Source organism: Chiloscyllium plagiosum, unplaced genomic scaffold (assembly GCF_037043375.1).
Source record: "Chiloscyllium plagiosum isolate Xiang-an unplaced genomic scaffold, Cpla_swu_hap1 HiC_scaffold_14, whole genome shotgun sequence".
NCBI lineage: Eukaryota > Metazoa > Chordata > Chondrichthyes > Orectolobiformes > Hemiscylliidae > Chiloscyllium > Chiloscyllium plagiosum.
Genome location: NW_028270152.1, coordinates 25,392,587 through 25,419,826, shown reverse-complemented (window position 1 = coordinate 25,419,826; position 27,240 = coordinate 25,392,587). Strand labels below are relative to the sequence as shown.

The 27,240-nt window shown below is 40.3% G+C and overlaps 1 protein-coding gene across 1 annotated transcript; it reads right to left on the bottom strand.

Annotated features, from left to right (window-relative positions):
• Positions 1–2,134: 2,134 nt before the first annotated feature.
• Positions 2,135–27,023, bottom strand: LOC122559198 (troponin C, slow skeletal and cardiac muscles). The gene is made up of 6 exons (XM_043708580.2): positions 26,954–27,023; positions 12,577–12,607; positions 12,341–12,487; positions 8,489–8,603; positions 3,707–3,843; positions 2,135–2,451 (listed from the first exon to the last, which is right to left on the bottom strand). Exons 1-6 carry the CDS (start codon positions 26,975–26,977, stop codon positions 2,420–2,422), a joined length of 486 nt encoding a protein of 161 aa, XP_043564515.1. The 5' UTR covers positions 26,978–27,023; the 3' UTR covers positions 2,135–2,419.
• Positions 27,024–27,240: the final 217 nt, after the last annotated feature.

Here is a 27,240-nt window from a genome sequence, read left to right as displayed (position 1 = left end):
GATTCAATGATGCTAATTTTCCAACACCACACTCTCAAGCCTGGATATTGTCCAGATCTTGTTGTATTTGAACATAGTCATACAGTATGGAAACAGATCCTTCAATCCAACTAGTCCATCAGAATATGCTCCCAAACTTAATTTGTCCCACCTGTCTGCCCAGATCCCTCCAAATCTTCCCTATTGAAGTAATTGCTCAAATGTCTTTTTAAACATGGTAACTGTACCTGCATCCACCACTACTTCTGGTAGTTCATCGAACCATTCTCTGTTAAAAAAAAATTGCCTCTCATGTCTTTTTAAAAATGTTCTCCTCTCACCTTTTTAAATATGCCCCCTAGTTTTGAACTCCCCCCACCTTTAGGGAAAAGAAATTTGCTCTGAGGAGTCGCAGATATTGGTGAACATTCTCATATGATGGACAGAAGGTAATGATTAAGGAAATGAAAATGGTTGGGCTTAGGATGCTATCCTGAGGAACTACTGCAGAGATGTCCTGGAGCTGAAATAACTAACCTCCAACAAAAACAAGCAGGTTTGACTCCAATCAGTGGAGAGTCTGCCCATCATTCCAATTGATTCTAGTTTTGATAGGGCTCCTTGATGCCACACGGTCAGATATGGCCTTAATATCAAGGGCTGTCACTCTCACTTTTTACCTCTGGAATTCAGCTCTTTTGCCCGTGTTTGAACGAAGGCTGTAATGAGATCAGGAGCTGAATGCCCCTGTCAAGTCCCACACTAGCATCAGAGAACAGGCGCTGCTTGAAAGCACTATTGATTGCACCTTCCTTCACTTTACTGATGATTGACTGATAGGGCAGTATTGGCTGGTTTAGATTTATTCTGACTTTTGTATATCAGCATGCATGAGCCATTTTCCATATTGTCGGGTAGATGCCAGTATTGTATCTGAACAGCTTGGGTTTGGATGCAGCATGTTCTGGAGCACAAGTCTTTAATACTATTGCTGGAATATTGTCAGGTCCCATAGCATCTGCAGTATCCACTGTCTCCAATCATTTCTTGATATAATCCACGTGACACTTCAGGCTGAAGATTGCAGCAAATTCTTCAGCTTTGTCTCTTATGTGTATGTATTGGTCCATCTATTTTTGACCATGGGGATATTGACAATGATGGTTAGCATTGTTGCTTCACAATGCCAGGGACCCAGGTTCAATTTCAGCCTGGGTGTCTGTCTGGTGTTTGCACATTCTCCCTATGGCTGCATGGGTTTCCGCTGGGTGTTCCAGTTCCCTCCCACAGTCCAAAGATGTTAGGTGGATTTGCTATGGGAAATGCGGGATTACAGTATTCGGGGGATGATTCCAGACAGGACGCTTTGTGGAAGGTTGGTGCAAACTCAGTGGGCCAAATGGCCTCTATCTGCACTGGTGGGATTCTCTGATGACTATTATGTTTTTGGAGGCGAAAGTGAGTGCTGCAGGTACTGGAGATTAGAGTCAAGAATGTGGTGCTGGAAAAGCACAGCAGGTCAGGCAGCCTGATGAAGAGCTTTTGCCTGAAACGTCGATTTGTCTGCTCCTCAGATACTGCCTGACCTGCTGTGCTTTTCCAGCACCATACTCTTGACTATAATATTTTTGGAGCTACCTCCTCCAGTCAGTTGTTTAATTGACTATCACCATTCACAATTGGATGTGGAAGAACAGCAGAGCTTAGAACTGATCTTTTGGTTGTGTTCTCACTTAGCTCTGTCTATCACTTGTTGCTTTTGCTGTTTGGCAGGCAAGTAATCCTGTTGAGCCACTCGCCATCCTGCCTGGGAAACATATCACCATTCCTTTAGTGTTGCTGGATCAAAATCCTGGAAATTCCTCCCTAATTGCCATTGTGTGTATGCATACACCAAATGTATTACAACAGTTCAAGAAGATAGCTCATTACTACCTTCTCAGTGGTAATAAGAGATGAGCAGGCATCTCTTGCACCCCATAAGTAAATTAGAAAAAAAATCTCAAACTTTTACCAATGAAATCCCACAGATCTATAACAAACTATTAATAAAGCAGACTAATTGGTAATGTTTTGAGTAAAATTTCAATCAGTTTAGTTCAGATTTTGTATTACTGCAAACAGTCAGGATCGTAGACTGAGGTTATTATGAGTAGACCTAGTTTATCAAATGCATACTCGCTGCAATGTTAGTTAAAACTTTATTGACCTTCAACAGCTGTTCCAATTTTCTTATTTTAAAAGATTACATTCAATATCCAATTATATACATTCATTGATAGAAATCCACAAGTATTTGAATAACATGGAATCTTGGACTTGACCGTAGTTTTAAATCGATTGTTCCTAAGCCAGTTGACTATTTATACTAATCCATAACAGACCAAAGAAGTGTCACAACAAGTAAATAACTGGACTCTTAGTATCGGTCTTATGACATTTATTCAACACCTTTCATGAATTCCAAGAACTCTGAAATAGAACAGATCACAATATATTAAATTCAAGTTTTCAACAATATATTGAAAAGATACTTCTATTGAGAGTTGCTAATTGGAGATGGTGCACTTTTTTTCCTGAAAGAAAATTTGGGCATCACCAAATAACATGCTGAGACTTTCTTTTAGCTGCTATGCTGATATATTCCATATATTAAATACTGTTGTTTGCTGACTTCAGGAATTGGATTTGTGGAGGCTGATTTTAAACTCCAATCTTCTATCATTACTTTTATGTTTATCCACCAAGAGGGCTATCTATAATGCTTCACTTCCCCACACCCTCCCATAGTGGCCTGCCAAGAAAGGCAATCTTTGGGATGTCACTAGATACCTGAGAAGTACGTGCTTTGGCCCTTTGGCAGGTGTACAATAAAGATGGGGTAGTGAGTGTGGAAGGGGAGTAATTGGAAAATAAAATGTAAGCAGAGAAAGAAATATGTGGAGTAAGAAAATTGAGGAAGACTGTAGGTTATCATGGAATTGATTTGGGGATTTCATTGTAAAACAATGAAAGACAGACGGTTACAAAATGGGGACAATATTACATATGAATGCATTAGGTGTATCCATACAAAAGAGATAGAAGACCACAAAAATTATAGGACCTTCCCCAAAAAGTGCAATGTTAGGATTCATGTGGCTTTTTAGTATAGTAAAGGTAAAATTGCCAGAGTTCTAATGAACCACTGGGCTGCTCACTCGGATGACTGGTGCTGGTTTAATCGGAGGGTCACCATGCCTCAGATGAGGGGAGAGGTTGAGAAGGACAGTCCTTCCTGGTAACCTCAGTCAGTGCAGGGGTTGAATCCATGCTGTTGGCATCACTCTGCATTACAAAAATGCTGTCTGGCCAACTGAACTAACCAGCCCCCTTCGTATAAATATTTTTTAATCAATGTGTTCAGAGACATTATTATGCATCTCTGAAGCAGGTGGGATTTGAATGTAGGCCACCTGGCTCAGAGGCAGTGACATTACCACTGTGTCACAGGAGTCCCAAATGGCTTCTTATTATGTTCTAATTTAACTATTGTTTACATCTGGTAGAAAATCAGAGACATGGAGCATCTCAGGATGCTGTGAGGAAAGAGAAATGAAAACCAGATCAATAGATTTTGCTGCTACTGTACTTCAAAAACTCAGGAACTGTCAAAATTGGTGTAAAGATTGCAAAATAAACAGAAGATTCTAAATTGCAAAACACATGTAGTGATTATGTAACTCACCATCATAATCGATTTTTCCATCACTATTTTTGTCACCATCTCTCATAAGCTCTTCAACGTCATCATCAGTGATGCATTCACCTGTTTCTTCCAGCATTGTTCTTAATTCATTGAGGTCAATGTAACCATCAGCATTTCTGTTACCATGCAGGTGGTTATAGAAATCAAAATGACGACAATGTGAGATTGATCAAGCATTATGGTTTAATATTATGATGAGCTTGTACAGCTTGTTCCTTAATACAAATTTATATTATTTATGGTGAATTCTCTAACACCATAATTGATTTCTCAAACCAACAATGCAGTTGCACCCTAAACACTAGCCTTCACCATCAATAAAGAATTTAAAATGTCAATGAAATCAATTTGAGCCCCTTTCACTGTATATCCATTTTTACTTCCAATTTTTTTTATCTAGGGATTGAATATTGAACGTCCATTGCCCTGGATTAAGCTAAACTGAGTTTTATTTGTATGTTTCTTCACTCATTAAGATGTGGAAAGGACTACTGATAATATTCAAGTCACCATACATATTGTCTCCACGGAGGGTGCAGGAAACTATCGCTGAGTTATTTTTAAGATTTAACTTTATCATGTTTAATACGGTTATCCAAAATCAGAAAGGGGTTTGATAGTGTAAAGAGAAACTATTGTCAGTAGCAGAAAAAAACCGAGTGAAAAACACAAATTTAAGGCAATTAGCAAAATAATCAGAGGTAAATTGAGAAGAATTTTTAATGTAGTGAGCAAGTATGACCCAGAATGCACTGACGAAGTGTGATAAAATAATATTTAGTTACAGCTTTCAAAGGGGAGTTGAATAAATACTTAATTGGAAATTTCCAAGGCTATGGGGAAATGTCAGGGGTCTGAAAATAATTAGATTTCTCGTTCAAAGAGCTGGCCCAACCACATTGTATTAAATGACCTCTTTCTGTGCTATATCATTGTCAGATTCTAAAAATCCAATACTGTGATATTGTCATATTGTGAGCCTATATTGTAAATTAGAAACTACAATATGACTGGAGGCAAAATAGTCACCACTGGTAACATTTCTATAGATAGCTACAATGGCACTGCTGAATCCTGTGGCTCAGAAAAAAAAATCTCTTTGCTTCTTGGATTGCCTCTTTTACCTCATAGGAGGTTAAATCGTTGGTACAAGTAACATTGCAAAAATGCATGCAGAAATACTAATAAAGCATAATTCTTAGAATTATGTGGAATATTTTGACAATTTCTACATGCTGAGACTTTTAAGACATTTTGTTAAATATATTCTGTGCAAATTTATTTCTCACAACTGTTGGTTTCAATCATATGAGTATTTCAGCACCTGAGTTATTCCCCAGAATAATCTGAGGGTACCAGATAATCATTACACTTGCCCAGAGATTTTTAATCAGCTTTTGCACTGAAAGCTCCAGTCAGCTAACAACAACAAATCAGAGCTCTCTGCAGAGTATCTCAACTGGCTATTTGCTTTGCCCAGAGTGAAGAACTTAACAGTGCAATGTCTGAACCAGTTAGACAACATAATTCAATGTCAAATCTGATACAGAAATCAGAATGAAAGAGGTAAGTAAACTTGAGATAAGAGATTAAGAGAGTTAAAAGAATGGACAGATAAATTTTAAACAATCCATTCAACCTTTAACTTTTCATGTCAGCAATATTGTTTGGTACGGCTTAATTGGATAGATAAAATTTTCTTTACATTGGAATATACAAGACCTGAGTTGTTCCAGTGAATAAAATGCATATATATATTGGTTACATACAGAAACTTCATGCTGTTTCATATATTAGATTGGCAAATCTCTTAGTGAGGCACTCCTTTTGGAGGATGGATCATCTTCTAGAATAGAATCCCTACAGTGTGGAAACAGACCCTTTGGCCCAACAAGTCCATGCCAACCCTCCGAAGAGTATCCCATCCAAATCTATTCCCCTACTCTATTGCTCTGCATTTGCCCCAAACTAACATATCGCTGAACACTATGGGCAATTTAGCATGGCCAATTCACTTAACCTGCACATCTATGGACTGTGGGAGGAAACCGGAGCACCGGCAGAAACCCATGCTGACATGGAGAGAAGGTGCAAACTTCATCTTTGATTTACACCTTTATCTGCACATGTCCTGTCTCTTAAGTGTCTAAATCAGGAACAAACTTTTAATAGTGAGCTCTGTCATTTCTACTCCAAAAGAAAAAAGTAACATATCTTTATTTGCTCTTCTTTGTGTAATTATCTGTAGCTCAATGTTCAGAACAATGAAGATCTACAGCTTTCTTTCTGTTGACAAAAATGTACATAAATTCAATAATTGCATGTAGTTTGGGCCTTTGTGCAGAGATGTGGAGGTGCTGGTGTTGGATTTGGGTGGACAGGGTCAGAAGTCGCATGACACCGGGTTATAGTCTAACAGGTTTATTTGAAATTACAAGCTTTCAGAGCACTGCTCCTTTGCCAGTTGGAGTGAAGGCACGTAATTCATAGGCAGAGAGATCAAACAAATGGTGTGAGTGGAATGTCGACAGGCTGAATAATAAGTTTCTGCAGGCGATCAAAAGTGTCAGACAGTGTGACTAAAGTGTCAGCAGCTGAATAGCAGGTGAGGGGATGATGTATAATCTGATTAAGGCAGAGAGATTACAAAAAAATTAAAAATAAAGTGATACTTTATTGGTTATTGGAACTTGGCTATCAGTTTCTGCTCAGTGATTCTACTTTGTTGTGTATCTCTAAGGCCACCTTGTTAGACACTTACTCAAAGATTGGAGGTTGAATGTCCTTGACCGCTCAAGTGTATCCTGACAAGCAGCTCTTCATCCAGACACACGGAACAACCATGGGGACCAAATGCGCACACCAATATACCAACATAATTATGCACAAGTTTGAGCAAGACCTTTTTATTACATAGGACCTCCAACCAATGCTATACACCAGATATATCAGTGACATTTTCTTCCTTTGGATTCCTGGTGAGGAATCACTGAACTGACTATACAACAATATCAACAAGTTTCATTCCAAGTCAGACTTTCTGTGGACTACTCGGCAGAACCAGTCTCATTTGCATCAAGGATGGACACCTCAATACCTCACTCTACTGCAAGCCCATGGAAAACCTCACTATGCTGCACTTCTCCAGTTTCCACCCTGAACATGTTAAAGAAGCCATCCTCTACCGTCAAGCTCCATGTATACACAGGTTCTGTTCAGGTGAGGAGGAACACAAGGACACCTACAGATGCTGAAAGACTCCCTGATAACGGGATACAATGCTCAATTCATCAATTGCTAGTTCTGATGTGCCACAGTGAAAAACCACAAAGACCTCAGAAGACAGACACAGGACAGGACCAATAGAATACTCTTTGTCATTCAGTACTTCCCCAGAGCAGAGAAACTATGCCATGTTCTTCACAGCCTCCAACATATCATCGATAATGACAAACATCTTGCTAAGATCATCACTATGCCTCCATTTCATGTTTTAAAACAGCTGTTAAATCTTAAACAGACCATTGTTCACAGCAAACTGCCCAACCTTCAGGACAATATTGACAACACCACACAACCCTACCATGGCAACCTCTCCAAGATATGTCAGATCATCAACATGGATACTACCATCACATGTTGGAAAACCACCCACCATGTACACAGCAGATACTCATGTCTCTCAGCCAATGTTATCTACCTCATACGCTACAGGCAAGGATGCCCCAAGGCATCATATATTGGCGAGACCATGCACACACTATAGCAGTGGATGAATGTACATCGTGCAACAATCGTCAGACAGGAATGTTACCTCAGTCAGGGTACACTCCAGTGGTCAAGGGCATTCAGCCTCCAATCTTTGGGTACGCGTCCTCCAAGGCAGCCTTCGAGATACACAACAATGTAGAATTATTGAGCAGGAACTGACAACCCAGTTCTATACCCATGAAGTTGGCCTCAACTGTTATCTTGGGTTAATGTCGCACTGCATGTAACCCCATCATACTGTTCTATATCTGTAAAATCTTCCTTACTCTCCTGTTTTGAAACCATCATCTTGATAACTTGTTATGATTTCTCTATCTTAGTTTGTACAGTTTTGGATAACTTCGGTTCAGACCCTGGCTATTCAACTTTTACATTTATTAGTTTATTGCAGCTATTTGGTTTGTTTCCAGCACCACTTTATTTTTAATTTTTTGTAACTATCTCTCTGCCTCAATACGATTACAGGTCATCCCTTCACTTGCTATTCAGCTGTTGACACTTTACTCACTCGGAGAAAGTGAGGACTGCAAATGTTGGAGATCAGAGTCAAAACGTGTGGCGCTGGAAAAGCACAGCTAGTCAGGCAGCATCTGAGGAGCAGGAGAGTCGAGGTTTCATGCATATTCCTGATGAAGAGCTTATGCTCGAAACGTCGACTCTCCTGCTCCTCGGATGCTGCCTGACCAGCTCTGCTTTTCCAGCACCACTCTTTTTGACATTTTACTCACACCATCTGACACTTTTGATCACCTGCAGAGACTTATTATTCACCTTGTCAACACTCCACCCATACTATTTGCACAATCTTTTGGACTCTGCCTATAAATTATGTGTCTGTATGCTGCTTTTTACTCCACCTGATGAAGGAGCAGTGCTCATAAAGCTTGAGATTTCAAATAACCTAGTGTTGTGTGACTTCTGACTTTGTATATCGATGCACAGGACTAGATATGAGAGTTTATAAATGTATTTTAAACAATAAATACTCACTTATCAAACATTCGAAATAATTCTGCCAGTTCTTCTTCTGATTTTCCTTTGCTATCATCTTTCATACATCTCACCATCATCACCAAGAACTCATCAAAGTCAACAGTTCCACTGCCTGAATGAAATGAAGAACTGAAGATATTTACATTGATCACAAATTAATGAACAATACAAAATCACAAAAAAAAGCATTGTTTACCTCACCTCTGGAAATATGGAATGTGTAACTAAATAAGAAACAGTATCATTGTGTTATTTTCATAACCCAGTAGCATTTCACAAATGTCCTCCCATTGTCTTTACCACTTTGCATGCACAATTATAACAGTATTGCATTTTATAAAATAATTCAACTAAGTGAGATTTTCAAGAGAGCTTAACAGTTTATTCAGTTACTTATTATTTATTCAGTTTACTTATTCAGTTATTACTTATTATTATTTATCCAGTTTACACTGAAATAGAAAAGCAAAGTTTGGTGGGATGCTGTGAAAGTAAGACACCACAGCAGAGAATGACATAACAATGTTGTGCTGCTGCTTTGTGTTTAACATCTAACTTTCATGAAGTAAGCATTGCTGTTGATTTTCCCTGTACAGATTTTTACTGATGCATTCCAGTATGTAGTTGTTACTGTGCAAAAATAAATTTCTAATAATACAATGCATTGCAAGTGAAAGATCATTAATGAATTAGTTAAGGAGTTTCATCAATGGCACATACAATTACAAATTTTTCATTACTCCTATTAACTATTGAACTGCACCTGGTTGAAAAAAATTAAAGCATATTTTAGAAGGCTATTTGGCTCAGTTGAAACACTTACATTATGGAATGAATCTGGTTATACGTGAGATTTTACCTGCATCAAGTCATAATGGAATGGAGAAAGTGAGATTAGATTAGATTCTCTACAGTGTGGAAACAAGTCAATTGGCCCAACAAGTCCACCGAAGAGTAACCCACCCTGACCCAGTTCCCTCTGACTTATGTACCTAACACAGTGGGCAATTTAGCATGGCCTGGAAAGTTTTGGACCATGGGAGGAAACCTGAGTACCCAGAGGAAATCTGCACAGGCACAGGGGGAATGTGCAAACTCTACACAGACAGTCACCCAAGATTGGAATTAAACCCAGGTCTCTGGTGCTGTAAGGAAGCAGTGCTAACGACTGAGCCACACTGCTGCCCCAGGACTGTAGATTCTGGAGATCAGAGTTGAGAGCATGGTGCTGGAAAAGCACAGCAGGTCAGGCAGCATCTGAGGAGCAGGAGAGTCGACATTTCAGGCATAAGCCTTTCATCAGGAATAATGAAATGGAGCATGACTGTGCAGCTTCATGGTAGCTTGCTGGCTAGGTAAATTAGACTCACATGAAGAATGGCCACATGGGATAAATATCAAGTGGTTGCGAATACCTACAGGGCTTTTGTGTATCCATAAGTCATTATGTATAGGAGATGAGGTGGAGGAAAAAAAAGCTATTATAGATAGAACACAGAGAATATATATCATTTTTTATTTTTAAGGAAAAGTATGGGATAAGTGCATTAATGAGTGAATTGCACATTTTATTACAGGTAGAGCACAGGGAATAGATATTTTTAATTTTTAAAAAGAAGTATGGGATAAATATATTAATGAGTGAATTGCATATTTCTGCTTTTTGATTTCTTGCCTTGCAAATTTGTATGATAACTGAAAATAGGATACCGATTCATCAAACACAATACCACAATGTAAGTCAACTATCACTGATAACGTACAAGGCTATACTTTCATTATGTTCATTGAAACATTATTGGAATTATTGAATGCAGTTTCATAACAAAAGCATAGGTCTTACAATTTACTCTTAGAACTTGACTTATATCGTTATCATGGGCCTGGAAACTTAGTGCCTATTACAATCTGGAATAAATTTAAATATGCCTACTTCCACAGACTTTTTACGCTGTGAAAAAAATGATTGATATTCCCTCTGACACTATGGATATGAATCTTCCAACCTACCAGCATTATAACATTGACTGGTATTTTCCTGCAACCCTATAATTGGCTCAGTGGAAATCCAAACTCACACTATGTTGCTTTTACTGAATGAACTGTATCTGGTGCTGTGACAAGTCTCTGAATGTGATACTTTATTCCTCACTTAAACATGTTGGCCTGTAATCTGAAGAAAGAGGAGCATCTATTTACATACACAGCTACCTTTACGTTTCAATTCTTACTGATTTAACAATGGTAAAATTGTGATGAGAAGACCAGTTGACTACTATAATGTTAAAACTTGTGCTGAACAATTTTACTTCTATTCATGAACAAACAATGGATTATTGTAGAGTATGTGAATTATCCGCCAGTTCACATATGTGACTACATTCAAGCATTTGTTATCACCAGTGTTTTACCAGTGTTTGGAGGGAAACATGCTGATATTTCAAAACTTGTGATGAAACATTATTTTTTAAAATGAAGCACACTAAAAATATAGAATACAGTGAATAGATCTCTGTTTTGAAATGAAGGACTAGGTAATACTTGTCAACAACTCATATCTTCCTTTGCCACCGTTTTTCAATTTCACGTCTGTGGTCATCCCTCAGAACAAGGATGATGTTTATGGCAAGAGGCTGTACCCAGAGAATTTTGACATAGGGAGAATGTAATGCTGCAGCTATTCACAATGCTGAATGATCAGGAATCTCACCTGTTCTTACATAGATTTACAGTTCAATAATCAATTTGCTTGGTTGTTTTATGACACACCTCCACAGCTTTTGAGTTTTGACACAGGACTTGAACCCAGAGCAACTGGCCCAGAGGTAAGAACACTATCACTGCATCACAAGGTCCCCTAGAGCTTAGCTGTCAATGATCTCAGTCAGCCATTTTACAGTAGAAAATTGCAGGAATACATATAAAATTTTACAGAGGGGCCAGGACTTAGAACATAGAACATAGAAGAATACAGCGCAGTACAGGCCCTTTGGCCCTCGATGTTGCGCCGATCCAAGCCCACCTAACCTATACTAACCCACTATCCTCCATATACCTATCCAATGCCCGCTTAAATGCCCATAAAGAGGGAGAGTCCACCACTGCTACTGGCAGGGCATTCCATGAACTTACGACTCGCTGAGTGAAGAACCTACCCCTAACTTCAGTCCTATATCTACCCCCCCTTAATTTAAAGCTATGCCCCCTTGTAATACCCGACTCCATACGCGGGAAAAGGTTCACACTGTCAACCCTATCTAACCCCCTAATCATCTTGTACACCTCAATCAAGTCACCCCTAAACCTTCTTTTCTCTAATGAAAACAGCCCCAAGTGTCTCAGACTTCATACTTTTCTCATAATTTTTTTCTTTTCTAATCTCCCCAGATTACTCATCAAATTTGATGGAAATGTGGGCAGGTGACTTGATTTCAGACCAGTGCCACAACAGTTCTGATGAGTTTTAATATTTTTCTGAGCTCATTTGAGGCATCGTTCTCCATTTGATTTTTCAGATATATTGAGTAAGTCTTTGTGGTGAGAAAATTGATGTGAGAAACTTTCTAAAGTAAATATTGAACCTGTGTGGCATCACTCAGTGCCATTGGACATTAGGGCATTGTGGTTATGGTTCTTAAAGGAAAATAAATTCCATTATAATGCTTAAAGAATGTAATTTAGTGCTTAGTGTAAAAATGTTATAAAAAGGTTATGGCCAAGTATTAGGATCTGGGAACTTTGGTGTTACCTCATTCTTAAATCTACTATGACCCCATAACATACACATCAGCTCATTATTGTAACAGAGTGATAAATAATGTCAGAATATGTTATAAGTTATATCTGTACCATCTTCATCCACTTCATCAATCATCTCTTGTAATTCCTCAGGGGTTGGATTCTGACCCAACATACGCATCACTTTACCCAGCTCCTTTGTACTAATGCAACCATCTTCAGCATCTTGCACGAAAATATCAAAAGCTGCCCTGAATTCTGAAAGAAAGAAACATTTCAGTACCAGCATATTTAATATATTTTAAGCATTGCTTTTAATGTTCTTATTGTATTTAGTGACTCCTTACCATTCTTCTGCTCCTCAGTCAGCTGCTCAACCTGTATCACAAAAACACAATAATTAGGTTCTGCAAACACAATGCACAGATACTATTTGAAAGTGAATATTAAATTTGAAAACTACAGGATAAGTGAGAAAGACTAAGTGCATGCTTGCAAACAAATGGTCTAACACTGAGAACTGTATAAGAATAACTTTGATGCTCACTGAGAGACAATTGAAACTAAACATTGTTGAAGGTGTTTTTTTTTTGTGTATGACTGACCACCTTTTAGATGGCCACAAACCAGCAGACATTTTCAAAAGATTCTCAAGCCATGATAATGAAATGCTATATAAACTTGAGATCATCAAAAATTCTGTTTCCTAATCACTCCACATCTCACCTCCCTGCTTATTGGCAGTGGGTTCTGATCCAACAGTGACTCAATTTTTAAATATTCCTCCTTGCTTTTCAATTTCTCAATGATCTTGCCCCTCTCTGTCTCTGTAACTTTCTCCAGCACCACACCTTTTGAGATCTTTGTGTTTCTCCAATTCTGGCTTCTGAGCAACGAAGATTTTAATCACTCCACCAATGTTGCTTAATCTCTAAGCTCTGGAATTCCCTCAATTCTCTTCACTCCTGTTGTATTCTAAAGGTTTACCAAGATGTTACCTGGTATCGGGGATTTTAACGATGAAGAAAGTTTAGATAGACTGGCTTTGTTTTCACTGGAACGCAACAGTAGAGGCGTGATCTGATAGAAGTTTATAAGATTATGAATGACATTGATAGAGTGGTAAGTATGAGGCTTTTTCCCAAGGTGGAGGGTCAGTTACTAGGGGACACAGGTACAAGGTGCTGGGGTGGGCTGGAGGGGTTACTTTAAAAGAGATGTATGAGGCAGGTTTTTCATACAAAGGGTGGTGAGTGCCTGGGATGCAAGAGATCTTGAGATCCAAGATGCAGCGATCCAGTACGTCTGCCCGACTGAACTCTGCACCATACCCTCCTTTTTTATTAGATTATTTAGATTAGTGTGGAAACAGGCCCTTCAGCCCAACAAGTCCACACTGACCCGCCGAAGCGCAACCCACCCAGACCCATTCCCCTACATTTACCCCTGCACCTAACAATACAGTCAATTTAGCATGGCCAATTCACCTAACCTGCACATTTTTCGACTGTGGGAGGAAACCGGAACACTGCAGGAAACCCACGCAGACACAGGGAGAATGTGTAAACTCCACACAGTCAGTCGCCTGAGGCGCTGTGAGGCAGCAGTGCTAACCACTGTGCCACCGTGCTGCCCACATCTTAGTTATTGTGATAAAAATCAGCTGTTTTAGATCCCCAGATTTGCTGTGTGTCAGTTTTGTTGATTAAGGAAGATGACCAAGGGAAAAGGACAGTGAGGATTACACCAAGCAGGGCTCTCCCCGGCAGCAATGGATACATCTGCGGCTGTGGCGTCAGCTTCCCCGAGCGCTCCTGGGAACTTACCTGTGGCGCAGAGTTTTGCAAACTCTGAGAGAAGATTGATTCAGCGATGGAGGAGACCTGGACCAGGCTGGAACTGATCTCGGCCATGCTGCAGAAGCATGACCAGGAGATCCAGCGTCTCAGGCAGCATGTTGTGGAGGTGGAGCAGCGGACAGCAGCTTCCAATACTGCGTCAGAATCCTCGGTGGGTCGGGTCCAGGCCCTGGAACAGCAGGTACAGGCCTTGGTAGACCAGGTCGACAACCTCGAAAATTGAGGCCTTCAGAAGAGCATCCACCTGGTCGGGCTGCCGGACTGGGAGAAAGAAGGCCAGCTTGTCAGCTTCTTGGAGCAATGGCTCCCACAGTTTTTGAGGCTGGAAGTTGGAGCAGGCTGGGTGCAGGTCGAGTGGGCCCACTGGATTGCACTGCGCAGGCCTAGTTCGGACCAATGCTCCCTCTCGGTCCTAGTGCGACTCTAGCACTATAGAGATAAGCAAATGGTGTTGGAAGCTTCCAGAGCACTGGGGAAGGATCTACAGTCTCTGATATACAAGGAATCAAGAATTATGTTCTTCCAAGACTTTTCTGTGGCCATGATCCACAAGAGGAAGGCCTTTGATGAGGTAAAGAGGAGGCTGAGTGACTTGAATATTCAGTACTCTTTAAGATATCCAGCAATATCACGTTTCAGCCATTGAGGGCCCGTGTTTAATTTTGACTCATCAGAAAAGGCTTCCTGGACACATTAATATAGACTGACTGGCTCAAATAATATGGACAATAGTGTTTACTTTGTTTTTTTTTCTCCGTTTGCAGGTTTGCCTGCTTTACATGCTTTTGTTCTTTTAATATGTGGAGGTCCCCTTTTTCTTTTTCTCTCTCTTCTCCCTTTTTTCTCCCCTCCCATTATCCTTTTTCTTAATCCTTCCTTTTTCTTTTCTCTCTCTTGGTATGGGATGGTGGGGGAGGGGGTGGAGGGGAGGGGAGTTTTTTTTTATCTACCAGGATTGCCTAGCGTCAAAGTATGGGTGAGACATGCTGAATGCCCACTTTTAATTTTCTTGTTGTAAGATGCATGTAATGTTTTTTATTTTGTTTTGCATAGGTTTGGGACACAGCTTCAGCTAGAAGAAGCGATGGCGGTGGTGGGGGGGGTGTTACTGGCTGTAGGCAGCCAAGATAGCCTACTTTGACAGGCCGTCTGTGTTCAAGTTGCAGTGGATTACAGCCTTCAGTGCTGCTCTGAATGCTGTGCTCACCCAGACAGCAAACAGGGAGATTTCCTTTGTGAAACAGAGTTATTCGAGTATGGTGATAAACCAGGTAGATATCTGGCCAGTAAGAAGATCTATCACATCCATCAGAGAGTGTGCTGGTACTCTCATTTGCGACTCCAAAAAGATTAATGTGGCATTCAGGAAATTCTACTCTGAGTTGTACCAGTTGGAGAGCTGTGAGAACAAATTGGTGAAGAGGGAGTCCTTTTTTAAGACCTTAGACCTCCCAGGTGTAACTTCAGAGTAGGTGTCTATTTTGAATGCCCCTCTGACTATCCAAGAGATACACGAGGGCAGTGAGGCAGCTCCTCAGGTAAAGCGCCCGGTCCAGAGGATTTAGAGTGTGTTTTATAAAGGGTTTATAAATATGCTGGCCGGGCCAATGTTGGATATGTACAGTTATTCATACAGTCAGGACTGCCTCCCATCCACTCTGTGAGAAGCAAATATCTCCCTTATTCTCAAGAGAGGGAAAGTCCCGGAGGATTGTACTTCATACAGGCCCATATCGCTATTAAATGTGGATTTTAAAATTTTGTCAAAAATACTGGTGTTCAGGTTGGAGAAGGTCTTGCCCTCCATCATAAAGGAGGACCAGGTAGGTTTATTAGGGGATGCAGGTCTTCTAACAACATTAGAAGAATACTGAATATTGTTCAGGTTTGCCAGTAAGGGTCGATTCTAGGCTTGGTAGTCTCCCTGGATGTAGAGAAAGCATTTGACCAGAAGGAGTGGCCGTACCTCTTATGTCCTGGAACAGTTTGGTCTTAGAGGGGTTTTTGCCAGGTGGGTAGCAGTGTTATATTGTGACCCTAAGACAGCAATCTCACTAATGGTATAAGGTCTGACAGTTTTAGTATCGGTAGAGGCAGCCGACAAGGGTGCCCGCTTTCACCATTGCTATTTTCATTAGTGATTGAACCGTTGGCAGAGACTTTCCGGAGGGACCCCAATATAATTGCCCCAGAGGTAGGATCAAGAGGGCATAAGATCACCCTTTATGCAGATAATGTTCTTTTTTTCTAATTAATCTGACAATATCTATGCCCTGTTTAATGCAATTGATTAATATATTTGGTTGTTTCTTGGGGTATAAAATCAATTTTATGAAATTGGAGGCCACGCCTGTGGGGGGTCTTGTCAGAGTACTCGATCTTGGGGGTGGAATCCAATTCCCTTTCGGGTGGTCACAGGGAGGTTTCCTGTATTTAGGCATTTTCATCACTCCAGCCTTTGATCACTTATATAAAACTAATTTTGTGCAGTTGCAAGAGAAGATAAGGCAGGACCTTTGGCGCTAGAGGATCTTGGTTGGGTAGAAGAGCTCTGGTCAAAATGAATGTTCTTCCGCATTTATTATATCCCATGCGGGTGCTCCCTCTGACGCTGCCGAGGCAAGCACTACGGAGGCTTTACAGTTGGCTCAGATCTTTCATCTGGCATCATTGGCAGCCTCTTATTAAGCTGGACAAATTGCAGTTTCCGCAGGGGATGGGAGGTGTAGATTTTCCAGATTTTAAGAAATATCAACTGAGTTCCCTACTATCCTATGTGGCTGATTGGGCTTGCCAGGACCCAAGGTCAATTTGGCTGAACACCGAGGCCTCCAAGGCAAAATACCCCCTCATTAATTTGTTGTTTGTGGACAAAATGAGGACTGTTATGGAGTATTGCAGAAATCCCATTGTCCTTAATACAGTTAAAGCATGGAAAGTGATGAGAAAAAGTGAAGGCAATTTACAAAAACTTCCCTTTTTACTCCCGTACTTGGAATGCCAGGATTCCGTATTTAGGCTCTGGGCGTCTAGAGGAGTTTCCTGTTTGGGAGATTTATTTGACGGGGAGGTCCTGATGTTTTTTGAGCAATTGAGCCAGAAATATAAACTCTCTAGGAGGGAACTCTATCGTTATTTTCAGATTAGGAAATTTATACAGAAAACGACTACATTAATGGTTAGTCCCTATAAGTCTAAGGTGGAGAGGAGAGTGCTTCGGTCCATGGGCAATCTCTCGGTCAGCACCCTCTGTCATTTATTAGGAGGTAGTGTCTCAAAGGACATTGAGCAGCTGTGCAGGATCTGGACTCAGGAATTGGGCGCGGAGATCTTGTCAGAGGCATGGGAGGATATTTGGGAGAATGGAAGGAAGATTTTGATTTGCAATAGGACGCAGGCTGAAGGTACTCCACAGGGCTTATCTGGTACTGGAGCGGCCTGTGAAATTCAAGACAGGAGCGTATCCAATATACCCCAAATGTAAAACAGATATTGGTACTCTTACTCATTGCTTATGGTCATGCCACAAGCTTCGTAGGTGTTGGGGTGCTCTAGCGAGTGTCTTGGAAGGGGTCTTGGGAACCGAGGTCAAGGTAGAGAGGTGACCCTCCTCTTGGGTTTGCCGAATCTCCCCTCTTTGGATGCACATGGGAAGAAATTGTTTAATAGCCTTTTATATTGTGAGATGAAGAACATTCTAATGAGCTGGGTGTCGGAGAATCCCTCAGGGATCTCGGGGTGGTTCAGATTAGTTATGGAGCACATCCCCCAGACTTCTTTACAAGTATAGTGCACCAGAAAATGGAACTTTTTTATAGGACGTGGCAGCCCTTTTTGAACTATACAGATGCAGACTTGTCAGCTATATTGGTCAGGGCCTTCGTGTAGCCGCGGGGGTTGTGTCTGGTGGGCCGGGGGCCCCGGGAGGAAGAATTTCAAATAAAGGGGTATGCCAGTTGATACTTTCGGTGATGGGGAGCTTTGGTGGGGTTGCGTTATAACTTAATTTAGTTTAATTTGCCTAGTTTGAATTCGATTTAATTTCGTTTTTTATTAAATTTATTTATTGAATTGTAGTATGTGCTTTTGTTTTTCTTTTCTTTTAAACTGTTTGTGGAATACAGTAGTCGATTGTTTACTGTTATTGTTGTTACATTATAAAATTGTTATACTATTTTGTAGTAATTTTATAATTTGTAAAAAACTCAAAATCGTTTTCTCAATAAAAAATTTACAGAAAAAGTATTGGCATTGCCAGTGATGCACTCATCCCATGAATGAATGAAGAAAAGATCATTGAAATGGCTTTGTTTTTATTATTAAACCACAAGGGACTGCATCTTTCCTATGCACGTCACATAAGTAGGAGAACTAGCTGAGTAACAGATCATTAAGGAATGTCAATCATTCTTACCCCAATCTCATAAGTGAAATTTAAGAATTACTACTTGCCCCCACACATAGACACCATTCTGAATTTCCCCTTCTGCTTGTCCTCTTCCAAGCAGATGTTGATGTATTCTCTTTGGTCATCATTACTAATACAGTACAAGCTGCTTCCCTCTCTCACCCAGAAAGGTTTATCAATTTCTCTTACAATTTCCACCCTGCCCTCACTTTCACCTGATCTATTTCTGACTCTTCCCTTCCCTTCCTCGAAATCTCTGTTTCTATTTCTGGGGATACATTTGCCACTAATATCCATTATAAACCCATCAACACTCACAGTTACCTGGACTACACATCCTTTCACCCTGTTTCCTGTAAAGACTCTAGTCCATTCTCCCAGTTCCTCCATCTCCGTCACATATATTCTGAAGATAAGAGAACCTCCGAAATGTCCACTTTCTTCCTCAATCAAGGATTCCCCAGCACTGTTGTTGACATGGCCCTCAATCGGGTCTGACCTATCTCCAGCACTTCAGCCCTGACTCCTTCTCTTCCCTCCCACAACAGCGATAGGGTTCCCCTTGTTCTTTCGTATCATCCCATTAGCATCCACATCCTGAAAATCATTTTCACCATTTCCCGCCACCTCCAGCGAGATGCCTACCACCAGACACATACACCCCAGCAGGATGCATAGAGTAACAAGATCCTGTAATAACATCATACTGTCCTTACACAAAAGGACTGACAGAATCAGGGAGAGATATAGCATTGTTTCTGGAATTTGGTAAACAAACTAAGGTTGAAAGAAAGGTTTGCATTTATAAAGATCTTTCATGACCTCAGATTGTCCCAAAGCACTTTATAGACGATTAATTCCATTTCAAATGTCGTCACATATAATATTAATAGATTCAAGATTTAGCCTGAGAGCTTGATGCCAATTGTTTTTGCTGGAAATCTGTTCACTCATATATGGCCCAATATCTTGGACATCATGGTGCTGAAGTCATGATCTTTTTTGCAGCTATGTCCCTTCAAATGGACGAAAATACAGTAACTTACCTCTTTCCTTGAATTAAATATATGAAGGCATTCCTGTAATATATGTCTAATTTACAAAACAGAAATTGCTGAAAAAGCTCAGCAGGTCTGGCAGCATCTGTGCAGAGAAATCAGAGTTAATGTCTCAGGTCAAGTGACCCTTGCTCAGAACATTTCTCTCCACAGATGCTGCCAGACTTGTTGAGTTATTTCAGCAATTTCTGTTTCTGTTTCTGTTTCTGCTTTACAGCACCCGCAGTTCTTTATGTTTTTATTATGTTCTTAAGTTATGTCATTCCTCTACTTTTCCCTCTAAGGCTTTTCTCATTTTGAATTAAAACTATATTGCCATTCTTCAAAGTTTCTGAGAAGATTTGTAGCTCGGGTGCTCGTTGTTGTGGTTCTGTTTGCCGAGCTGGGAATTTGTGTTGCAGACTTTTCGTCCCCTGTCTAGGTGACATCCTCAGTGCTTGGGAGCCTCCTGTGAAGCGCTTCTGTGATCTTTCCTCCGGAATTTATAGCACTCGACCTGAGACATTAACTGATTTCTCTGCACAGATGCTGCCAGACCTGCTGAGCTTTTTCAGCAATTTCTGTTTTGTAAATTAGAAATATATTACAGGAATGCCTTCATATATTTAATTCACGGAGAGAGGTAAGTTACTGTATTTTCGTTCATTTGAAGCACTGAGGATGTCACCTAGACAGGGGACGAAACGTCTGCAACACAAATTCCCAGCTCGGCGAACAGAACCACAACATATTGCCATTCTCTTCAATATCCCTGGGTTAAACATCACAGAAATTCCTCTCTAACAGTACTGTGACTGTATCCACATCACATGGACTGAAGCACTTCCCTTCCCCTCCCCTCCCCTCCCCTCCCCTCCCCTCCCTTGTCAGTCTTCCGCAGGTACCGTTCCCTCTGGGATACCCTGGTCCACTCTTCCTTCACTTTCAATGCCCCCACACCCCCAAGGCACCTTCCCCTACAAAGATGTAATACTTGCCCATTTACACTCACCCTCCTCAGTATCCCAGGGCCCAAACATACCTTCCAGGTGAAGCAGCGCTCTACCTGCCATTCATACAACCTTGTCTCCTGCATTCACTGATCACAATGTGCTCTTCCCAAAACTGAGAAAATGAAGCATACTTAGGGCAACTGCTTTGCAGAGCACGTTCTGCCTGCAAAAATGATCCTGAGCTTCCAGTCGCTTCCACTTCAACACACCACTCTGCCACCTAGCCAATATCTCTGTCTCAGGCTTGCTGCAGTGCTCCAGTGAAGCTCATTGTAAGCTGGATGAACAACACCTCATTTTCTGCTTGGGGACTCTGCAGCCTTCTGGAACATAATATCGATTTCAATAATTTTAGGGTGTGAACTCCCCCATGTCCTAGTCCCCACTGCCACACATCAGGCCTTCTTATCACATAATCTGTTATTACACACAACCCATTGTTAGCCACTCACAGTCTCCATTAACAGCTATTCATCATCCTAGCTAGATTGTTACTCCTTTGTCTGTCCAACTGTATTTATCTCTCTTCGGGCTCTATCCCCAACTAGCATTAACCTCTTAGCCCCTCCCATACCCTATTTTCTGCATAAAAACTCACATTTTCCTAGCTACCATCAGTTCTGAGGAAGGGTCACTGGAACCGAAACGTTAACTCTGATTTCTGTTCACAGATGCTGCCAGACCTCCTGAGCTTTTCCAGCAACTTCTGTTTTTGTTTCTAATTAGCATCCACAGTTCTTTCAGTTTTAACCATGATTACAATCGTTTATTTTATTCTACTGTATTTGTTGCTGTGGTTCCAATTACATATTCAGTCATTCGCTCAGTACATGCTGTTTGGAAGGTAATTAACACCAGACTGCACATAGGCGAAAGTGAGGATTGCAGATGCTGGAGATTCAAATTGAAATTGTGGTGCTGGAAGAGCACAGGAATATTCCTGATGAAGGGCATTTGCCCGAAACATTGATTTTCCTGCTCCTTGGCTGCTGCCTGACCTGCTGTGCTCTTCCAGCACCACACTCTCGACACCAGACTGCACATGTTAGTATTATTTGGTTGGGCCGTTGTAACCTTCTGTGAATGGAATGTGACATAGGCATATACAAATTAGCAGCAGAAAGTAGGCCATTTAGCCCCTTGGAGCTTGCTCTGCCGTTTAATAAGATCATGGCTGATCTGAATTTGGCCTCATTTCTGTTCTCCTGCTGAGCCTTAATACCATTCAACCTTCTTGTTACTCAAGGCTCCCTCTACCACTACCATGAAAATATTCATGACCCAATGGTCTCTGGAGGAGAGAGTTCCAAACACTCTCAACTATCTGAAAGAAAAATATTCTCATCTCTTGCCTTAAATGGGTCATCCTTTATTTTTAAACTGTGTCCCCTTCTTCTTATCTGTCCCATAATGTGAAGTATCCTTTCAACGTTCACCTAAGCAAAAGTGAGGACTGCAGGTGCTGGAGATTTAGAGTCGAGAGTGTGGTGCTGGAAAAACACAGCAGGTCAGGCAGCATCTGAACAGCAGGAGAATTGATGTTCCCTGATGAAGGGCTTTTGCCCGAAGCATCAATTCTCCCGCTCCTCAGATGGTGCCTGACCTGCTGTGCTTTTCCAGCATCACATTCTCGACTTTCAATGTTCGCCATCAAGTCCTATCAGCATCTTATATGTTTCAGAAAAATCATCTCTCAGTCTCCATTGGATACAGGCCCAGTTTGTCAACTTTCCCTCATTAGACAACCACCTCACTCCATGTATCAGTTGAGTGGATATTCTTTGAAACGCCTGTAATGTATTTACATCCTTTCTTAAATAAGGAGCTCAGTACTCCTGAATCCGGTCTCACCAATCCCTATACAACTACAGTAAAATAGCCCTACTTTTTTGTTCCCTTCTCTTAGCAAAAAATTACATTCCACTTGTCTTCCTAATCACTTGGTGCACTTGCATGCCAACCTTCCAGGACACCTAGACGCCAGCTTCTCTCTGAATTTTGCAATCTCTCTCTGTTCAAAGAACATTCTCTTTCTATTCTTCTAGTCAAAGTGGGTATGTTCTCATTTTCCCCACATTATACTTCAATTGTCAATTTTTCCCAGTCACCTAATTTATCTATATCCTTTTGGTGACTCCTTATATCCAACGTACTTCCCTATCTAACTTTGTGTCATCAGCAAATTTAGTAACCACACATTCAGTCCCTCCATTCATGTCATTCATGCAATTTGTGGTGCCACACTGAATCCAGTGGCACACGATTTGTCACATGTTTCTAATCCACAAATTACTCATCTATGCCTACTTTGTTTTCTGTTAGATATTCTAAACATGCTAATTTGTTACTATCTATACCATGAGATCTTATTTTGCATGGTAACCTTTTTGTAAAATGCCTTCTAGAAATCTAACCCTACAGCAAACCCACAGGTTCCCTTTCATCCACAAGGTTTGGTATTTCCTCAAATATATTAGTCAAACATGACTCACTTTCACAATATGTTGACTCTGCCTGATTGCTTTAAGATTTTCTCAGTGCCATGCTGAATCTGTTCAATAATACATTTCAGCATTTTCCTTGTGACAGATGTTAAGGTAACAAACCTGTAGTCTCCTGTTTTCTGGTTCTATTCTTGAATAGAGGAGTCACATTCACTATTTTCAAATCTGATAGGACCTTCCCAAGAATTTTGGAAAATTGAAACCAATGCATTTACTGTCTCTGCAGTGACTTTGTTTCAGAGCAGAATGAAGTCCATCAGCACTGAGGACTCTTTTAGTTTAATTCTAATAATTTTCTCAATGTCTTTTTCCTAGTGGTTGTAATGTTTTAATTTCCTTCCTGAGATTAGATTAGACTCCTAACAGTGTGGAAAGAGGCCCTTCGACCCAACAAGTCCACACTGACCCTCTGAAGAGTAATCCACCCAGACCCATTTCCCTACATTTACCCCTGACTAATGCACCTCACAATATGGGCAATTTAGCATGGCCAGTTCACCTAACCTGCACATCTTTTGGAATGTGAGAGGAAACCAGAGCACCTGGAGGAAACCCATGCAGACACTGGGAGAAGGTGCAAACTCCACACAGACAGTCGCCGTGGTAGGAATTGAACCTGGGACCCTGGCACTTGAGGCACCAGTGCTAACCAGTGAACCACCATGCTGCCCTGTTCCTCTCTTGCATCTTCATAGATTCACAATTATTTCTGGGGTGTTAATTTTATTTATCTTCTGCATAGAAGACAGATGCAAAATATGAATTCAGTTCATTTTCCATCTCCTTGTTTCCATTATCAATTCCCCTGAGACTCACTCCCTGGAGGACTAACACTCATTTTACTCACATAATCCTTTTTTAAAAAAACTAGAAACTCTTACTGTCTGACTTTATATTTCTAGTTAGACTTCTTTCATACTCTAATTTCTCCCTCCATATTTACCTTTTCATCATTTTTTGCAGTTCTTCATATTCTGTTTAATTTTCTAACCTGTCATTTATTTTGTGGAATTTATCAATTTTATATTATTTTTAACTTATTCATTAGATAGTTTAATTTAAAGGGACAGACAAACTCAAACATGAAGGATTTGTTTAAAAAGCATTGAAAATACTTCGCTCTGAGATTACTTCATATTCTGATTGAGTTCAGATATGTTTGAAGAAGTGACAATAATGGATACATCAGTGCACCAAACATTATTAGAATGTGGGCTGGATATAATTAGTTGTTTTACTTGCTCATTCACTTGCATGTGCAAATAAATTCAAGGATGCGTTGACAATAGTTTCCTTGGCAGTTTTACAAATTGTTCTGAAGAAGGGTCACTGGACCATGTTAGTTCTGCTTTCTCTGCACAGATGCTGCCAGACATGTTGAGTTTTTCCAGCACTGTCTGATTTTGTTACAAATGGTTGGGATCTCTGGTTCTTTCTTTTTGCTTCTTTATCCAAGCTCTGCCTCACTGACTCTCTTCAGTTTTTCTCAACAATTTATGAATTGCCATTGCTTTTCTTATTATCTTTTCCTTACTTGCAATTAGTCATTTTTTAGTTCTGTCTTTTGGTTTTGTTTCCATTTTCTCTTTAAGCCTTATGTTAAATAAGTAATAAATATACATTGTGATTATTATTGCAAGTTCCCAACTGTTACACAGCTTCGGAACTATTTGGTGTGAGCCAAACTTCACTCTTACATCAAATGTTACAACTGGTCTCGAACCATCAAATAATCTAAGCTCTACTTTGGTTTTGCCTATCAATTCTAAGAGATCAAATATTGGTCAGTTTTGCACGCAAATATTCCAGATAGTGAACAATCAGTCTTAAATGGTAGTATAGCCAACATTAGTGAAGAATGAAGCAATAAATTCATCAGTACATTGCATGAAAGTTCTATTAGGATACAATAAGCCTAAGACTTATTTCTATCTTCTATTAGTAACTTATTGTGAAACCTTAAGTTTGTAGTGAAGATCAAGTAACTATATTGATTCCAGCTTCAATGACTGTTCATGTAGAGTTTGTGCATTTCCCCTGTGTCTGCCTGGGTTTCATCTGGATGCTCTGGTTTCCTCCCACAGTCCAAAGATATGCAGGGTAGATGGATTTACCATACTTAATTGCCTCATAGTGTCCAGGATGTGAAGGCTAGGTATATTGGCCGTTGTAAAAATGGTTTATGGAGATGAGATGGAGAGGTGGGTCAGAGTGGGATACACTTCAGAGAGCTGGTGTAGACTCAATGGGCCAAATGGCCTCTTTCTGCTCTGTAGTGATTCCATGATTCCATATATCTCATTACAAGTTTGAGAGTTTGGTTATACCTATTAGATGATGGCTGGTCCTAACACCAAACTAATTACATTCAGATTTCTTCCTAACCTTTTCAAACGTTTTCTGAAGGATTTTATTGAAAGAGCTGTGATGAAAAAGAGTCAGCTGCTGTCATTGTTCTGGCATCCCATCTAGGCCAGGATGGTTTGGACATGAATAGGTACCCAACAAAAGCAAGCTCTTTTATAGTGTTGTTCACTGTGGCCTTGGTAACACGACTCCTTGTTATTTTTAACAAGATAAACGACAAGACAACTGTGGAGGAGAGCTAAGACAAATACCACGCATGGTTTGCTTTTGTATCCTTGATTGACGTAGACATGCATCCTTGAAATTTTTAGCGGAGCATTTCGGTCCCTGATGGTGGGAGCTTATCACCAAGATAGCCGGTTCCTCACTGCCAAAATTAACTTCAAATAGAGGGAGCAACACTTGATCGCATTCCTCTGTTAAAATTCCTCTGTAAAAATTCCTCTGTTAAAAGGAATTGAAATAATGCAGGCTTCTCTTAATTATAATTCAAATTGAGATAGATTAATTTGTACGAAATGTACTTTTATGGTTCGGACTAACATTGGAATCTGTTTTGGTTCATAAAACCCAAGTCGTAATGACACGTTACCTTGAACAAAATAAGCCACAGGAACTAAAAGTAAATCAGGGCGACAGGTTTGAATCGACAAGAAATTGAATTCTCGGACCCATGGTAAAATCACATTGGGTTGTTTGATCTCCATTGGGAAACGTCCATAGGTTGTATTGCAACAAAAATAGGTCAGAATTTGGAATCATTAAGAGTCTTTAAGGCTCGCTTAAAATGGAAATGCTACTTTAATCATAGAATCCCTACCGTATGGAAACAGACCCTTCGGCCCAACAAGTCCATACCGACCCTTCGAAGGGTAACCCACCAGACCCATTCCCCGACCCTATTACTCTACATTTACCCCGACGAACGCACGTAATCTACACATCCCTGAACACTAGGGGCAATTTAACATCACCAATTCACCTAACCTGCACATCTTTGGACTGTGGGAGGAAACCGGAGCACAAGTAACGCTTGTCGATTGTATTTTATCGGCTAAGGAAGACTAACTTTTTTTTCATTTGCTAGTTTCAAAGACTGGACTTGCATTCAGTTCAATAAAAACAAAGTGAGTTAAACTGGTCTCGCTCTTTCACTATCATTTGTAGCAAATACATTTTCCGCTTAGACATCTGCTTACCTGTTTAACTTTACAAAAATCGACAACTACTTCTAAACATATGTCCATAAACAGCTTTAATATGAATGAAAGAATACTAATCATTTTTAAATTTGTTACAATATCTGGTAAAGTTATAATAAAATGTTATTCAATGATATTGCTGTATGAATATTTGTATACATCAGATCGACAAAGAAATCTAAATTCGGCCTTAAGATACTTGGAAAGCTAGTCATTGCCCAATTTCCCTATAAGGTCCCTCCAATTAATTTGCATGTTTCAGAACCAAGAAAAATGGAAAAAACTTAGACATAAACTGCGAAACTTGGTGTCTTCCTTCAGGAACTGTACTCACCGCTGCTTTGTAAATGTCTTCCATGGTTGAGGATGGATGCAGCGCTGTTGCAATCAGTGGTCCTGCAACATCTTTTATAGAGATCAGATTTCCACCAGGACGTTAAACACATGCTAGGCTATTCATTCAAGCCGAACAGCCGTAAATCACTGACAACGTGTCAGATAAGTATTGAAAAAAAGAATTGAATACCCTTGGGGATGGGGGTGGGGTGGGGAAGAGTTGCAATATTATCGTCTTGACATAATTAAACTGGCATCTTGGCCTTTCACCTTCTTGTCTTTGAT

Coding starts and splice junctions, on each gene's coding strand:
- LOC122559198 (XM_043708580.2), bottom strand. CDS start 26,977: ATGGAAGACATTTACAAAGCAGCG. Junction 3,844..8,488: donor TTATTTCGAATGTTTGATAA/GTGAGTATTTAT, acceptor GCATGGTAACAG/AAATGCTGATGGTTACATTG. Junction 2,452..3,706: donor TGGAAAAATCGATTATGATG/GTGAGTTACATA, acceptor GTTCTATTTCAG/AGTTCTTGGAATTCATGAAA.